The 18,459-nt window shown below is 36.6% G+C and overlaps 1 protein-coding gene across 1 annotated transcript in view; it reads left to right on the top strand.

Annotated features, from left to right (window-relative positions):
* Window positions 1-18,459, top strand: part of USH2A (usherin) — a 387,004-nt gene that overhangs the window by 69,126 nt on the left and 299,419 nt on the right. Inside the window, exons 13-16 of the mRNA XM_065058452.1 lie at window positions 488-1,129; window positions 7,746-7,929; window positions 13,103-13,266; window positions 17,964-18,122. Coding sequence (XP_064914524.1) covers window positions 488-1,129; window positions 7,746-7,929; window positions 13,103-13,266; window positions 17,964-18,122 — 1,149 coding nt within the window. The remainder of the gene's footprint in view (window positions 1-487; window positions 1,130-7,745; window positions 7,930-13,102; window positions 13,267-17,963; window positions 18,123-18,459) is intronic.

Below are 18,459 nucleotides of genomic sequence, written 5' to 3'. Positions count from 1 at the left end.
TGTCCTAGATTATATTTAATGTTTTTAACATAATGTATAATTCTGTTATGAGAACAGATTGAGGGCCCAGTGCAATTCGCTGTATATTGTATTTCTACAATATAGGGTGAAGAGTTCACGTAAGCATTGATTGTGCAACAGGTGCTGTTCTGTGAGACAAAGAGATTAATTCTGGTTTGTCTTAGAAATGTTACAAAGAATCTCTTGCAGAAGTATCTTAAATTGCATTGAGTAGCCTGCAGAAATGCATCACTTCTGAAACAAATTGGAAAAGCAAACAGATGTTTGGGATGCCACTGTTATTCAATTGATTTGTGTAGCCCTGTCATTCCTGTTAATTATACTGGTGAAGAATATTAGTCCTTTCATTTTTTTTTTTTTTTTTTTTTTTTTGTTAAGTGTAGGAGAATTAATTTTTGTTTGTTTGTTAAAATTGAAACTAATAACTTTTCAGCATTTTTTTAATTAATACTTTTTCTCTTTCCAGGTCTTAGGTGTGATAGTTGCAATTTTGGATTTAAAGCTCTCAGATATTCTAATGAAGATGGATGTGAGCCCTGTTGGTGCAACAGCCATGGCTCAGTGAACCAATTCTGCAACCCTCTCTCCGGGCAGTGCAATTGTAAAGAACGAGTAAAAGGGCTTCACTGTAATACGTGCATGGACAACTTTTATGGGCTGGATGTAACTGGTTGTAAGGCTTGTGAATGTAACATTGCAGGGTCATTTTCTGGAACTGTGTGTGATGCGAAGACAGGGCAGTGTGCGTGCAAACCAAATATTGGAGGAAGACAATGTGACGAGTGCCTAGATGGCTACCACAAAGTACAGGAAAATCGTTCCTTTGTTTGTCTCCCGTGTAACTGCAATAAGGCAGGTACAGTAAATGGCTCTCTGCTTTGTGACAAATCAACAGGACAGTGCCCTTGCAAAGCTGGTGTCACTGGCCTTCAGTGCAGCCAGTGCATACTCCATACGTACAACCTCAGCATGAGCAACCTCCACGGCTGCCAGCGTTGTGACTGCGACACTCTGGGCACGGTGGCAGGAACAGTTTGTGACGACATTTCTGGACAGTGTGTCTGTTTGCCTCAGCGTCAGGGGAGAAGGTGTAATGAGTGTAAACCAGGTAAGGAAATTGGATGTAGTAAGTTTTGCTTTGTTGGGTATTATCATAGTTCCTACAGTTTTTAACATGTGTTTAGACAGCTTTGTGTCTGACATGTCTCTGATTTATGTTACTGTTTTTCCATTTCTTCCTAAATGTGTGACAAGGAAGTATATACATCCTGATCTCTATTCAATATTTACTCTATTGCCAGAGATGGTATAATTTCTGTTATTACTACAATTTCAACATGTCCGAAATAAGGTTAGGCCTAGTTCTTCTAGGTATAGAGAAAATATACAAATTGTCATGTCCCGTTGACTGAACAAAAGATAAACTAGAATAGTTTAAAAAGCAGTTATGCTTGTAATGAAAAATGTGGATTTGAAAGGCAGAGTGCAAGCTCTTAAGGAAGGGCACTTCATGCGCAAAGCTGAGCATGGTGGGAGATACAGAGATGGTTGCTTAAACTTTGATGAGGCCAACAGACATGCCACTGAAAAAGCATTCACCTGCCTTGGGGTGTTGAGGATGTGCTGGTTTTCACCAGGTCTGCTTGCGGTTCAGCCCTAAGAGTAGATGATGCTGCAGCTGCTACATATCAGCTCAAGATTTTGTACCATATTACTGTAAACAGAATTTAAACGTTCATTATAAGTGAGAAGCCCTGTAGTTACATTTTGGTGTTTTTGTTTTAAAAAGGAGGTGAGTAAAGTGAAACTATAGGTAATATTAACCTACCCTTAGTAATAATACTAAACAGATAGATTTAGTTCAAGTTAAATACATAGGCAATTCATTAAAGTAGCAGGTCACATTAAAAGGTACATTATAGCTCCATTGGTTTTTAATATGCCATTCAATAATTTGAACAGAGGTTAAAAAAGCTGCTTAACCTCCATTAAGTATTTTTAAAAATACTTTCATTTAAATTATTTTAGGTACATATACTAATAAATAAGGCAGCATTCTGTTTTTCTTAGTTCCTCCTCCAGTGCTATTTGACCTGCTAACCCTCTGCAGCAGCCACTTAATCAGAGATCGGCAGAGGAGTGATGTCAAGGCTTCCCGAATCACTGACCGCCCTTGTCCTTGAAAAAGAAAGGTCAGGGTTTATGCAGAACTAAATGGTTTAAAAAGGTTTAATTGATAGTATGAACAGACTGCTTTGTAGAAAAGCTTACATGGCACTCGAAGGAATACTTCCACAATTGTTCCTGTTGAAAAAGAATTAATTAAAAAAAAATATCTTGCTGTAAGAATTATTTTTACATTTCCTAAGTAATAAGTGCAAACATGTATGTGCTGAACACTGAGCTCTGTTCTGCAGGTGAAAGTGTAAGTCCTTATTGTTGTAAAAGCAGTGTATTGCTACGAGTGTAGCACAGCGTGCTATGGTCATTTCACTGACGTTTTAGTGTTGATCCTTGTATGAGCTCATTTAGACATTTAATATATCTAACTTTATATGTATAATCTTTGTTGATATGTTCCAAATGAGAGTTTTCTATAAAACAAGGGTGGGTATAACCTGCTAGTAATACTGGTGTTAAGGTGGAGAAACATGAGAATTTAGTTGGTTTCAAGTACTCTAAACATACCTTACGGCTTTTCCCTGGGACAAAGATAAGAAAACGTATTCCACGTATATATGTAGCCAAAACAGCCTAATTAAAAGCATGCAATAATGACTTAAAACTGGCAACTCTGAAAACATACTGAGGACTTCTTAGGCTGTTGGGACATTTCAACTTTGTGGTCTGAGTTTCCTCGGTGGAACACACGTCATGTGTCCTTTTTTATTTCGTGTAATTATAAGTCTGCTATAGTTATATTTAAAATAAAGTCTCATTGTAGCACATCATCTGTGTGTTTTGATAAAATTTAAGGCATTTCAGAAAGTTATCAAAATCTTAATGCAGGAAGAGTTGCCAATGGAGAAAAATTCGAACTGGATGTAAATTCAGGAAATTATTTTATAATGAGATTAAAAAACCACATTTTTCTCATTTGCTTTTTCTTATGCAAGTAACATTTTTTGATAAATTTCCATACATTTTAACCTTTTTAAACTAATAGTGTGTGTAAAGAGAGGAATGCTTGATCCTAACAAGAAAGCAAAAGAGAGAGCAGTTTTACCTTGTATACAAACTTGCTTTTGAGATGTCCTAGGTTGCAGTCGTAGAAAATGGATCTTTCTAGCCCCCAAATAGTTCTGTGCTTGGTGACCACAGCTTTTCATGGAGCGGTACATAGTATGGAAAGGTGTAAACTAGCACCTAGCATGTGTGGCTGGGCACCAGTACTGAGTTTTGGGTATGTACTCGCTCTCTTCTTGGACAGAAAAATGTGGAGTAAGTTGTGTCAATATTGTCGGTGTTGGGAACTGTGCACTTTGAAGCACAGACTGTGGTTAAGAAATGAGCATTACTGCCCCAGCTGGTAAGCATATTAAAGTGCTAAATAATTGTTCAGATGTTCCTTCTCTATAAGCTATACAGTGGGAGAAGTAGTAAGAGTATGATTAAAAAAGGAAGCTGAATACTTTGCTATGACTTTCATTCTTCCTTTTGAAGAGTATGTTTGATTGACAAATGTGATCAGTTATGGTTGAATTGGAAAAAAATCTGAAAAAGAATAAGCATAATACTAGTTATATACATAGATCTTGTAGAGATTTGCAGTGGCTGTCTTAAAATTGGAAATTGGCTCTATTATACAACAGTGGATCCTTCATAAAGCAACTTTTATGAGCCCTTCTAACCTTGCTGTAAATTAAGCTTGCATTAAGTTGTTTCTTACTCTTTCCTGCCAAATTCTAGGTGGTGGAAGTAAATAATAATAACGGTTGTGACAAACAGTATGAATTTGTAATCCAGTGTCTCTTCTATTTTTGTGTATATTTAATCATATTAATTTACTTATAAATTAGTTGAGGGAAGGACTTTCTCCCATTTTCCTATCCCTCACTTTTATTTAAAAAAAATTACTTGCTACTTATGAGAAAGGATAATCATGGTAGTATCGAGAAACTCAGTTACACTTTTACAGCATTTGTAAAAGATTCTTATTAAAAAAAAAGTCATACCAAATCCTTTACTGTTCTACAGCAGTTTAGGCTGCCTGACATTAGGAAAGCTGGGATGTTTAACATTAAGGTATAGATTCTTTATAATTATGAATTTTACTGCTATGACAAAACCAATATATACTGTAATGATCAATGCTGTTCAGCTAAAATGAATTTATTTTCTAGAGATGTTCTTATTTACCCACTGCAGTCTTTTCTTAGACATTAGTTTCATGTAGAATTTCTGATGGGCAAGGATCTGTTTTAGCCCACATTCTTATCATTTACTGCACCTCTAAGCTGAGTCCCGAAGAAGTGCTTTGACCTTCTGGAGGAGTCCAGGCTTAAACTTGTTTCCCATCTTCCTGTTACGTTCTTTGAGTGGAGTCGTTCATTGTGCTCAAGAGTGACATTGCTGGGAAATGGTCTTGTCTATTTATGCACAGGATGGGCACTGCACTGCACAGACAACTGCAGGATGAGATAATACATGCTGCCTCGCTAATAACTTCAAGCCATTGAGTCTCTGTGGTGGCTCCATTCGGGGCCTCTCTGGAATAAAATGCCAACAGCGTGGTTTTTTATGATGCGAATGTATGTTAACTGGAGACTGATATCACTTCACTGTCCACTTGAGATTTATCTCGCTGAGGACCAGAGGCTAAACTTGAACAAAGATTTGAGCAGTAAAATTCTAATGTTTTCAATTTGTTTAGTTCCTCTGCTAGCTGGATATGAGCTCACGGCACAAGACTGCTGCGAAGACAGAGAATACCACCCTAGGGGTGTATATATAAAGCTATGTCTTGTAAGACAAAATAAATAATAAGGCCTGGGGTGATATGACATGTTACAATACAATTTGGAGCTCTTTATTATAAAGCAGGACATTAGAAAGTTGTTGGACAGCAAAAAAGATTTGCTAACTTGGAATATGACTAAGAAGAAATTGTTTGAACTGGAAAGAGAATGGAAAGTGTCTGAGGAGTCTGTGCAAATACTGTATATCAGAGTAACAGTTGAAATTCTTCTACTGAAGCTGTTCAGTGATAATTAATAGTGACCAGCTGCCAGAGACAAACTCCTATCAATGGCCCTGTCTTAGGATTGATGTTCAAAGATAGGTATCTGCAGTTGACAAGTGCTAGTTAATACTGTGTTATTAGGTTGGTGCAAAAGGAATTGCAGTTTTTGCATTGTTGAAACTTGCCATTTTATATTGGAATACATTCATAAATAAATGTGGCAATGTTATACATAATTTAATGCATTTTTCTCACTTTGTTTTTTTGCTTCTGACTTATTACTTGCTGTTTATTTTATATTTATTTTAGACTATGGAAATGATGTTAGACAAAAAACAAATTTGAGTTCAAAATGGGTTGTAAAGCAGCAGAGAGAACTCGCATCATCAACAATGCATTTGGCCCGGGAACTGCTAATGACTGTACAGTGCAGTGGGAGTTCAAAAAGTTTCACAAAACAGACGAGAGCCTTGAAGATGAGGAGCATAGTGGCCAGCTATTGGAAGTTGACAATGACCAATGGAAAGCAATCATCAAAGCTGATCCTCCTACAACCATATGAGAAGTTGCAAAAGAACTCAATGCCCACCATTCTATGGTTGTTCAGCTTTTGTAGCAAATTGGAAAGGTGAAAAAGCTTGATAAGCAAGCTGACCAAAAAAAAAATAAAAATGTCATTTTGAAGTGTCATCCTCTCTAATTCTACACAATGAGAATGACCCATTTCTCGATCAGAATATGGCGTGCAAGGAAAAGTGGATTGTATACAACAACTAGCAATGACCAGCTCAGTGGCTGGACCGAGAAGAACCTCCAAAGCACTTCCCAAAGCCAAACTTGCACCAAATAAAGGTCACGGTCACTGTTTGGTGGTCCACTGCCTCTCTGATCCACTACAGCTTTCTTAATCCTGGCAAAGCTATTCCATCTGAGAACTCTGCTCAGCAAATCAGTGAGATGCACCAAAAACTGCAATGCCTGAAGCACTGGTCAACAGAAAGTGCCCAATTCTTCCCCACAACAACACCTGACTGCACGTTGCACAACCAACGCTTCAAAAAAGGAATGAATTGGGCTATGGAGTTTTGCCTCATCTGTCACATTCACCTGACCTCTCAGCAACTGACTACCACTTTTTCAAGCAACTCGACAACTTTTTGCAAGGAAAATGCTTCCACAACTAACAGGATGCAGAAAATGCTTTCCAAGAGTTCACTGAATCCTGAAGCATGGATTCTTATGCTACACGAAAAAAGCAAAATTATTTCTCATTGACAAAAGTGTGTTGGTTATAATAGTTCCTATTTTGATTAATAAAGATGTGTTTGAGCCTAGTTATAATGATTTAAAATTTGCAGTCCAAAACCGCAATTGCTTTTATACCAACCTAATACCACCATCATTTGCAGAACTCATAAGTGTTGCTACATTTTTACTCAATTGTACCACTCAAAAAAAAAAAACCCACAAATTGCTCTGCTCTTTTTTTTTTATTTCTGACTGGTATCCTATTACTTGCATTGTCTTCAGGTGAAACATATAGAAATGAGAAAGAATGGAAGAAGTCCATAGTTAGCAAAATAGATTACACAAGTGGTATAGCATCATTAAAAAAAATGTACTTAAAAGTTCTTTTGTTTGAATTTTCAGGCAAGCCTATTAATAATGGGCAAGTTCTTCAATGACCAGATTAGAGGTATATAAACTCTGTCTAGCTAAGTTTATCAATGATATGTTAGAGACTTGCTTAGATAAGAATTGCTTTTCATGTCAAGAGAATGAAAGAGAGGATAGAAGCAGAATACCAAATATACTGTGAAGAAAAGTGAAATTAATGCTCCAGTTTGTAATTGGAAATAATAAAGGAACAGAAGGTTGAAGTTCAGAATGAAATATTCTTTTATAGCAGATAAATAACTTTTTTTTTCATCAGTTTATTTGTTTCTGTGAAAGTATTTGTGTAGGATACAAGCTATATGTTGAGGAGTAAAACACGCATTTTACATGGACCTGGGAATCCTTATCAAATATAGGTGTTTCAAAGAAACATTCCCATGTTTCAAGGTTTAAGCCATCCAGTGGTTGAGAAATGTTAAGAGACTTTCTCAAAAAAAGTGTGCATTTCTTATGTTTTCCAACTGACCATTGCCAGAGATAAGATTCCAGACTATAATGGATAAGTGTCTGATCCTATGTTATTTTTCACATTTCAACTGCTTGTGGTGCATTCATTAGTACCCCTCTTGTCCTTGGGTCTTTGCTTTCCCTATGGACACGTTAATGTACTTCCCCTATTTTGCACTTGTTCTGTCTAAACTGAAGTCTGAAGAGAGCTGGCAACTGGAGGATGAATAATAGCTTTACAGAGTGCCAATGAGAAGATTTAGAAGCTCAGTTCTTCAGGAGGACTATATTATTTGAGCTGATGTGTGTTTCCTAAGCTTTAGTTCTATTGTTTCATCCCTGATTATACACAAGTTAATATTCTTACTGTGTTCAATCTTTGTGTATTGTCTGTTCTCAAAATCCCTTTCTTTTCCAGGTTTTTATTTTTCTCCATTCAGTGTCACTGGCTGTCTGCCCTGCCTGTGCCACAGAGCTGGTTCCTTGAATCAGACCTGTGACAAACTAACTGGCCAATGTATTTGCCAAGATGCCTCTGTAACAGGACAGACATGTGAACGCTGCAAAGAACTTTATTTTGGATTTGACTCTTTCACAGGGAGGTGAGTGTTTCTTTTTTACAGATCACTTGAAACCTCCTTGTTACATTTTTCTCATAGTTGCTCGTTCTGTGGTTTCAGTGACAATGAAAAGATGTGCTCTAGTTAGATAAATCCTTTTTTGCATTCATGTGTGCACTCTGATGTACGTGTGGTACGTTATACAACCCTCTGTGCTCCCATGAGCTGAAGGAAATAGTAGTTTTGCCACAGATTGAAGTAGAAACAGCATGAAAGCTGCATAATGCTAATGCTATTTAATGTTGCAGCTATTTGGTAGTTGTTTCTCTACATTTCCTCTGCATCTTCAGTAAGATGTGTGGGTTTCTGAGGTGTAATCATTGACTATTAAAATGCACGTAATGTGCCTTTCTTATAAGCAGTGAATGCTTTTCAAGATCTCAGGAAGACATTTTAATGGAGAAAAAGTATGTAAAAAATTAGATATCCCTGTCTTTCCAAATTTCATTTTGCAGCAGCAGTTGAAATACTCACAACACCTTTCCTCTTAAAAAATCTGTTTTTCTGAAGCAGTGTATTCTTTTTCAGCACTTAGTTATGTGCCACAGGGTAAATTGTTTATCTAATGTAGCCTGAGCCCTCTATGTACACTGAAATTATATGGATATATCCCTGGAATGTAAGGGGAAAAACTTATCTATAGGTGGTTAGTGCATTGTTATTCCAACTATTACTCTGTATTTCTTTTCCAGGATCATCTATCTTGCTTAATCCCTGCAATCTCAATTTCCTTTTAGATATTGTCCAATAAGATTTGCACAGCTCTAATGCTATTTTATTTTCATGCAGACCGATGCTGTTAAATTGTTTTGTTGTATTTAGTATTTTTGCTTTTTTAAAACAAACAAACAAACAATAACAACAACAAAAACCCACAGAAACAGTCTGTACAACATTCCCCTCCCTGTACTCCTTTCCCCCAGCTACTGCAGGGTAGATGTACTTTAAGGCAGTGATTATCAGCGTCATCTTGCATATATTTGACATTATTCTGCAGATTTTTCACTTTAACTTTTATGTTGCTGTCACTCATCAGGAGATATTTTAAATTATTTTTTATCGTTGAGGGTCACAGAGGCATCTGCTAATGGACATAAAGTAATCTGTAGGAATAAGGACTTCCTATTTTCACTTCCTGTCATTTCTAATTGCAAGCAATAAAATCTATGTAATATTAAATTTCACTTTTAAATATATTTTTCCATACTATTAATGATCTTTTTTTTTTCGTTACTTGGAATAGATTTTTTTTCTGTCCCTCCTTTGCACCCTCTCAGTTTTAGCAGCTGATGGAGAGTTCCATCTGTGTTAAGCAATAGCTTTCCTGAAGTAGATATTGGCCTTCAATTACCTGCATTTTGAGATATCTTCTGAAATTCAATGTATGTAAATATCTAGAGTTATCTAGATCCAGATCTTGTTGTAAAGATGGAAAGTTTTTACCATTCTGGAATTTGAATCAGGGTTGGCTTTAATGCCTTAATACTAGTTAATCCTCATGACAGTATTGAAGATGGCTCTGGTAGTACATTAACATGATTAAGTTGTGTTGCATATGCTTGACTTCCCTTTGGTTAGCATCTACTCGTGCAATGCATCTCTGTTCCTCAGGCAGAAATGTTTATCCACTGAAAATGATGATCCAGGTCTTTATTTGTTAATCTTTTTTAACCCATTTCTTTAACTGTTAATATATTCTTAAAAAGAATAATGTGCTGCTTCTTGCTTTGTAAAGTTGCAGTGTCATTTAAACTTCCCTTGCTCCAAGAGTCTTTTTAATGATGCTGTGGTTAGAGAATGAAAAGTGTGTGAGCTGTCTGCAGTGGCAAAGATGTATCTGTCTTGGCACAAAGCAGAGATAAAGCAAAAGTTGTGCCACACAAAGACTGTGAGGTTTTAAAATTCTCCCACTCTGAGGAATGTACGTGTGAGCTGATTTGTTTTGTGACGTTTTTGAGATAAAACATGAACACATTTTTTAATGCATTTCAGCTAATGAAGCAGGAAAATTTCCTTGGTAACTAAAGAATAAGAGATATTTGATGTTTGCAGTGGTCTGAACAGATCTGTAATGGTTGTGGGCATCAGTACACATTTGAAATACTTTACCTCTGTATTGTTTACTACAATGAACTGGTCAATGAACATCACAAATTGTTTATCTATATATATATATCTTGACAGATTACTGTTTATGAAATCCATTTAGCAAGTGAGGTTTTCCCATAAGGATGAAAAATGAAGATTTTAAACAGATTGCTGGAGAGGTTCTAACTGCACCTAGAGAGTCAATGTAATAAAGGTTTCTCTATATTAATATTACAAAAACCATTTATCCTCACAAAATCAATATTGCAATTCATCTTGGCCTGACGTTTCTTTTTCCATGTTTTAAAAGTCTGTTTTCCTTGATTATATATAATTCTGTTTTAATAAAACTCAAAGATGTTTGAACCAGAGTATCTTGAAGAAGTAGCATTTATCAAAAATACTGAAAATATTTCTTACATGACTGAAAGTTTCAAAGAATTAGTTATTTAAAAAAAAAATCCTTAATTGATGGAATCCTTAATCCTGACTGAAAAGCGCGAACTATGCATAACAGCAAAGCCAGTTCTAGTGTTCTGCAGTTTAAGAAAATGATGCATGTGATTACACAAATATAATGTATAATCCTGTGGAATAGAATACAGCAATGAGTGCTATTGTTTGGATGATCAGGACTCTAATTTAGTATAGGTGGAGGCAGGGAGCCTCCACCTTTCTTAGAATAAAATGCAGCTACTTAGAGGAGAAAGAAGCAGTCCCACCCTGCCAGGCACTGAGAACTATTACTGTGACTGTATGTGTGAGTTTGATTGTCTCATGTGTAAATGAGAATAAAAACTGGAATACTCAGGGGACCCTTATTTATAAGAGGTACGAGGTACAATAATACACAGGGGCAGTAAGACAAGCTTGTCTTTTACTGTTTGTCTTTTGAGGCACTTTTGTTAACAACCCTCCCCCTCAACTAATATGTACTAAATAGCATGTAGTGAAATTAGGAAATAATAAAGTACTGTCTTACTGAGCAAATAATTCTGTCTTTTTTTTTTTTTTTCTTTTTTTCTTTCTCTAACTAAACCATTTTCTCCAGTCATGACATTTAAATAGTCTAAACAAAACCTCTATTTGAAGGAAGATTTGGATGCACTGTCTACAGATGAAAAGACTTAATACAGTTTGAAAAAATTGCCCTTTTCACTATAAAAGAGAGCAAACTACAGTATAGTTTCCAAGAGAGAATGTATTTTATTTATTCCCACAAGGATATTAGTCCATAAAACAAATTTGCAGCTTATTTTGCAGCTTTGGCTTTTATCAGCCTTTTTAAGGGTGTTGAATGATTACCCAGGAGATCACACAGCATGAACTGCTGTGTGGAGTAAAGGAACTTTAATAGAGAGAGCTCTGTGATGGGCAGAAAATGTATGTGAAAAGTTTTCTTAAACTTGTTTAAAAATCTGTCACATTTAATGTCTCTTTCACTGATTATTGACCTGAATTTTAGTGTCCTAATGTGAAAACAGTTTCCACCCTCCCCTCCTTTCTCCCTTGCCTTAAAAACCTGATACCTAAAACATAACAGAACCCACTTATATTTCTGCCTTCATGTAGTAAGAAAGAGATAGACCAAGGTGATGGTGATGACCAGGAAAATAGTGAAATAACTTGTGTGAAGGTTCTGGTGAAAGTGGCCAAGGAAATATCAGCCAAATATAAATCAGTTCTTGTCTAGTCTTAGGGTTAGCAGAACAAAGGGGACATGGAATGACTGTCTCTCCCTTGGACTTCTCCAAGGTCTTTTTGCTGCCTCATCTTCTCGGGACCTGGCATCTGGAGTAATATAAGATTCCCTGCAGGCTGATGTTGCCTATGCCTGAAAATGGGATTTTTCCAGCTCAGGGCAGGGGGAGTGAAGTGGAGATTTCCCAGTATGTTTTAGCTGCACTGTACAGTCCCACATTTCTCCCAGTGCGTATTTTTTCAAAACTTAGCCTGCAGCAATTAAAATATATTGAAAGTAGAATCTAAAGTGCAAGGTTTTATTTGCCATTGTTGACTTTCTGTTATGACAACTAACGGCAGTCTGTATTGCAATGGGTAGCATAACAGTATTTGCAGTAAGGAAACAATTGCTTTGCTTAACTTCTGAGATGTTCCGAGTCTTTGAATATTTGCATAATCTGACATTGGTATCCCTGCTCTAAATGAATGTCAGTGAGAAAATAGTATATCAAGTGAAAAACAAGTTGATCGTGACGGGTTTCACATGCAAAAACTAAAGCATAAATTAATCCTGAAAGTACTCTACTGATACCAAAGAGATTTACAGAGTTGAAATGTGGCATTTGTGTGATACCAATGCTTTTATTTTTTGTTGTTCTTTTAAAATAAAAAATAATTTAATTTACACAATTAAATATTATTTTTAGTAATTTTGTCCCTCAGGCTGTGAAGAAGCTGTGCTTTCTGTTATTATATACATATTTCTGCTGTTTCCTGTCACTGTTTTGGTCTCAGGACTCTTTTCTCCCATTTTTTGTCTACATTCAGTCTCCTTTATTCGCAGCATGTTTGGTTTTTCTTTTTAAAGTTCAAGTTGCCTTTGTGGACAAGGAATTAACTGATTTATTTTTCAACAAAAGCCTAGTTTCCTGTAAGTTGGAAAGTTGCATATTTTATGCAGAAACCTATGAAATCACTTACACATATATCACTGAACTCTAAAGCTCTGCAAGAAAGGTTGTGTAAGCGTTGCAGGACTGAGTGCATGAAGTGGTTATTACTGAACATTATTATCCATTTTGTGTATGGATCTATATATATAAAAGCTCTTTAATTTTGAGCAGTTTTAGTCTAAATTAGAATGTTATTCTGGCACTGAAATTTTAATGTTTATTTTTATAATGGACACCTTTTTTGTAAGTTTGTTGTTTTTTTTTTTTTTTTTTTTAATCAGGCAAATAGATTTTCTGCTGTGTCTCTGGCTACTGAACTGTTTATGATTTTTTAATTGTGTTACCGAAGAATCTTTTAAACAAAACCCTACTGTGCTTAACCAGAGTGTTAATGTGTTTTGATCACTTCCTTGATTTGTTTTTGTTTGTAGATGTCAGCACTGTAATTGTCATCCTGCAGGAGCCATTACTGGGACTTGTCATCTTGTTACTGGACAGTGTGTTTGTAAACAATTTGTAACTGGCTTGAAATGTGACAACTGTGTTCCCAATGCTAGTAATTTGGATGTCCACAACCTATTTGGCTGCAGTAAAAGTAAGTGGATGTTAGGCCTTGAAAGCATGCCTTTCAAATGAATGTTGCCCTTCTTTTAAAAAAAGAATAGATATAGTGAGTATTAAATTAGGTCAGCAGTACTAAAACTGGGTTTGACATTTTATTTCTCTCCCCATATTTCTGGTTCCTGACGTCTGGGTGATTTTCATTCTGAGTATCTTAGGAGTGTTTTCTAGAGAGGTGTGCAGAATGCTTTGTGTCCTACACACAACTTGTGCTTGCAGTCTAACCCGGGGGACAAGTAATGGCCTATAGTTCCTTTGGACTTCCCACCATGTTCTTTGTGGTAACCAATGCAGAGTTCATCTTCTAGTTACCGGAATGTAGCAGTGTTTGTACAACTTAGAGCTTAGCCCACTTTCCTGCTGTTGACAGGAGGCAGAAGACCTGTCTTCAGAAGGTCTGTTGCGGTTTTGCTCCTGGGGTTAATTCAAAATCTGCTCCTCAGTACAACGTAGCTTTGTGTTCCTTATCCTGGGACTTTTTTTCAGTCAGTTTGGGAAAATATGTGATGCAGTGTAACAGAAAGTCAGAAATTGGTGTATGTGAGATGGGCCTGAAGCTATGTTGATGGTCAGATCATGAATTGTGATGAAACACATTGCAATGGAACATCTGCACTTCCGCCATGGCAATGAGTCTGAATATGAAGAGGTGGCACAGTTTCAGCCTTTGTTTGTGTCATAAGTAGTGAAAACTAAATATAGAGATTTGTTCACCACTTCATGGTCTCTAAGCTGGCAGGGATTTTACAGAAGGAGAGGAAAAATATTATATGTAAAAGGAAAATTAAATGTTTAAGTTGGCTTCAGTTCAATGTTCAGAAATGGGCTTTGAGGACTCCATACCACACAATGCCAAACTGTGTGGGTCGAACATCAGCTAGTTCTGAAAAAGTTGCATTAAGCTTTTGTGACACATCTTACTGCCATACGCAGTTAATGGCCCAGTCTCGGAAGTCATGCAACCAGTCACTGAAGGAATCTGCAGATGCTAATTGGTCCTTTCTGTCAGCAGACCTAATTAATAATGGCCGGGCTGATGCCACTGCGAAGGTCAGCTCAGGTAGCCATGTGTCATGCAACAACAGGGTTAGATGTTCCCAACTGATCTCTGGAGTATGATTCTGGATCATCATTCAGTAACATATTTCTTTGTATATTTTGTATAGATATTTATGTGACATTCGTCATTATGATATGCGCACACTGTAGATTTGTAAGCAGAAATGTATGTGCACGAAGAGTTTCTTTACAAGGACAGGCAGCTCACATGTTAATTCCAGTTTGTATTTCACTGTAAATTGGTTTAAATTTCAAATAATATGCAATGCAGAATGCACAATGCTAAAAATGGGATAGAATGAAGAGACTGATTTGTTTCCAAACATGATTTTTTCCCTCAAAGTTTGTAAGTGTTTAGATACAGTTTTGTTTTGTTTTTCTCTGTACTCTTCTGTAAAGGCATAGTATCTCTTCATTGTGTAGACAGTTGATTGGCTAGTTGTTTCTTTAAAAAATGTAGGATGTTTCAACTGAATGTATAATAATAATAATACATGGCACTTTTATGATGCTGTTCATCTTCGAAGTGCTTTACAAACATAAACCAACCTACTTATTTATGTTGGTATATACATTGGATAAAGGTCAATGGCAATTCAACTATAAAATTGATTAATAATAATATGACATAGATAAATAATATAATAGATTTTAGTTAGAAAAAAATACATCAAGCAGTATTCTAAATGACAAGCGGAGTCCTCTTCTGGACATAGATGATATAGCAATTGCAGTCTTTTTGTTATTCATACCAAAATAAACTTGTTGCACAGATATGAAGCTTTGCCTGGCTTGATATTTGTGGTTATTTTCCTTGCAGAACAGTATTTTGTTGACACATACTATTACTGGTTATAAGTCTTTGCCAAGGGAAGTAATGTAAGTTGCTGTCACTGTCCAACTAACCTTCTTTAAGGAGAAGACCTATTTTCAGTTTTTCAGACCAACAATGTCTTAGATGCTGCATAAAAATCTGAAATACTGTAACCTCATCTGGGTGTTCCTGCTCCGGCAGGGGGATTGCACTAGATGATCTTTTGAGGTCCCTTCCAATCCCTAACATTCTGTGATTCTGTGATTCTTCACTTTGCTTACACATCTAAAATGTGAAACAACAAACATGTGAGAGCAATATGCAACAGTGTTAGACTCAGAATGGAGTGTGAAGGTTAGGCTGGTGAATTTGTATGATTGCTCAGGTCTTGTAAGCATGTATTACATGGAGAGAAACTTTCAAAGATGCCAAAGGGATTTAGGAGCACTTATTTCCCTGGATTCTCAAACTCCTGCAGTGTAGATTTACTTCCAAACTCAGCTGAACTCAAAAGTTCTAGACTGGCAACACAACAATCTGTGCTTTCTAATGGGAGATGATGATTGTGTTCTGTCCAATCCAATGTATTCTAGAAATGCAGGGTGTTTCAAGAAGATGGATCCAATTTGAAGTTGACTGTGACTTCAAATTGGGTCCATCTTTTAGAAGCACCCTGTATTTTCTGCTATTTCTTGTCTGAAAGACTGCAGTAGGAGCAGGGCTTTTCATTATCTTACACTAAAAGAGCTTCAAATCACATTTTAGATTTGTATTAAAAGCCAAAATGTTATGTGACCCACTGTTGGCGTAACTCACTACATCTATCACTTTTGTGGTTTGAGGTCCTCACTGTCGCTTTCTGTCTGCAATTTCACTTTTTGTTTCTTGTCTCCTGTTAGGTTGGCTGAACAGATACTGATAATAAAATTTTGTGAATTGTGTATATTAAGCAAATATCCACGTGATAGAGATGATGATAGTCATCACAGAGAATGTCCTGAGTTGGAAGGGACCCACGAGGATCATTGAGTCTAGCTCCGCTCTCTGCATATGACAACCCCACAGTTCACACCATGTGTCTGAGGACATTGTCCAGTCTCTTGAACACTGTCAGACTTGGGGCTGTGACACCTCCCTGGGGAGCCTGTTCCAATGTCCACCACCCTCTGGGTGAAAAACCTCTTCCTTATGTCCAACCTAAACCTCTCCTGGCACATCTTCCTGCCATTCCCTTGGGCTCTGTTATTGGTTGCTAAAGATAAGAGATCGGCTCCTACCCTTCTTCCTCCCCTTGTGAGGAAGCTGTAGACCATGATGAGGTCTCCTCTTAGTCTCCTCTTGTCCAGGCTGAACAAACCGAGTGACTTTAGCCACTCCTCATAAAGCTTCCCCTCCCAGCTTTTCGAGAACTTTGTAGCCCTCTTCTGGACACTCTCCAGTAGCTTTATATCCTTTTTATCCTGCTGTGCCCAGACTGCACACAGAGCTCTAAGTGAGGCCACACTGGTGCAGAGCAGAGCGGGACAATCCCCTTCCTCGCCTGGCTGGCCATGCTGTGCTGGATGCTCCTGATGTTGATATTTGCCTACAATGCTTAACGTAAGGGAGAAAAGCTTATTGGCTGGTTCTGGATCCAGCTCCTGGTAGCTTACTCCATATGTGGATTTCTGTACTGTGCTTGACTATTCTAATCCCTGGAGCAAAATATTTTCCTTTAGATCTGTGCTCCTCTTGTTTTCCCTCCCTTGGTAAAGAGAGTAGGAGGTGGCACTGTCTACCTTTGAGTCAAGCTATAGCAATCCCTAGTGGCCAAAACAGCAGCTTTGTCCAGTGCCAGGATTCTGTACTATCATAGAATCATACATTAATACCTTTAAGATCATGGAGTCGAACTGTAAAACAGTATGTTTATGTGTATGTGTATATATGTTGATGTTTCTATCTATGCATGTAAAGTTTGATTTCTGGGTAGCAGCCAATTATCTTAGTAAGGATCACAATCATACAGTTGGATTACCAGAGAGTGATAGGAGGGATTTTGAACTATTCTTTCTGAAAAAGTGAGACTTTCGGCTTGTGAACTTTTCTCTTTATTGATACCAGTGCAAGTAAGTAGCACTTTTTCCAAAGTTAATGGAGGTGATAGCAGAGTAGTATTTTGGTAAATAAGAATCTCAAGCTGATTTCTTAAAAACTTAGATACCTCGCTTTCATTGATTTATATTTTATTGGAAACAAATGGAAGTGAATTGCCTAAATAACCTTTCAAATTTGCCCTTTTATGTTTTTGTCATTTAATTAAATAGGGTTATTGTAACACTTGAGTGAAATTTGTAGTTAGTTGGACTTTCCATTTCTATTCTATTAGAGGAAGTTATGCCTGGCCTGTGCTAAAATGGATTGAATCCTCTGGAAAAAATAAATTATAATTGAACTATCGACTTCAATAATGTGACCAGATAAACACGTTCCTGTTTTATAGAGATGTTGAAATACATTAACAACAACAAAGGGTTTGGTAAACTGTTGTGTGCGTGCTCTAATTTGAGGGGGAAAGAATGATTAAGTTTGTTTGGCATTTGTTTAAATGCATAAATTTCTTTCACGTACTTGGATAAAAAGCTTTGCTGGAGAATGTTTGGATGGATCAGTTTATTAATGTGTTGCTTGAGTGACTGTATGTTTACTTGATGTTTTTTCTTTGAAGAAAACTTAGCAGTTTCTTTGCATTTTTATTTAAATATGTGTGATTGTGGTTACATTCATTCTCACATCCTGTGGTTTTGTGTATGTTTTAGCTCCATTCCAGCAGCCGCCTCCTACAGGAGAAGTTCTCAATTCCTCTGTTATCAGTCTTTCATGGAGTTCCCCTGACTCTCCAAATTCTAACAGGCTTACTTACCAGCTGTATAGGGATGAGGCTGAAATTTATACAATAGAAGACTACTACCCTTATAGTAAGTATTTATAGGAAGATGGTATCAAAAGTTTTGCCTTTGTGTGTATATGTATATATATATATATATGATATTTGCATTTTTTCTTAATTATTTCTCATTTCTGTAATTATAATTTTCTGTGATTTTGAACACGTTATTCTGCTTTCCTTTAATGAGTTACTGTTCTGTGTTATTAATTTTGTTCGAAAGAAAGGACTACTCTGGTCTAAAATCTGGCAAACTGAGTCACCCAAAATGGCTGATAATTTTTAACTTTTTAATCTGAAAAACCTAAATTTACTCACCAAAAGTATTCCCTGCAAATATATATAGGATCTAAAATCTAGAAGAGGTC

The sequence above is a fragment of the Columba livia genome, chromosome 3, assembly GCF_036013475.1.
Source record: "Columba livia isolate bColLiv1 breed racing homer chromosome 3, bColLiv1.pat.W.v2, whole genome shotgun sequence".
In the NCBI taxonomy this organism is placed as follows: domain Eukaryota; kingdom Metazoa; phylum Chordata; class Aves; order Columbiformes; family Columbidae; genus Columba; species Columba livia.
The sequence above is the reverse complement of the archived record's forward strand: the minus strand, read 5'-3'. Positions and strand labels throughout refer to the sequence as shown.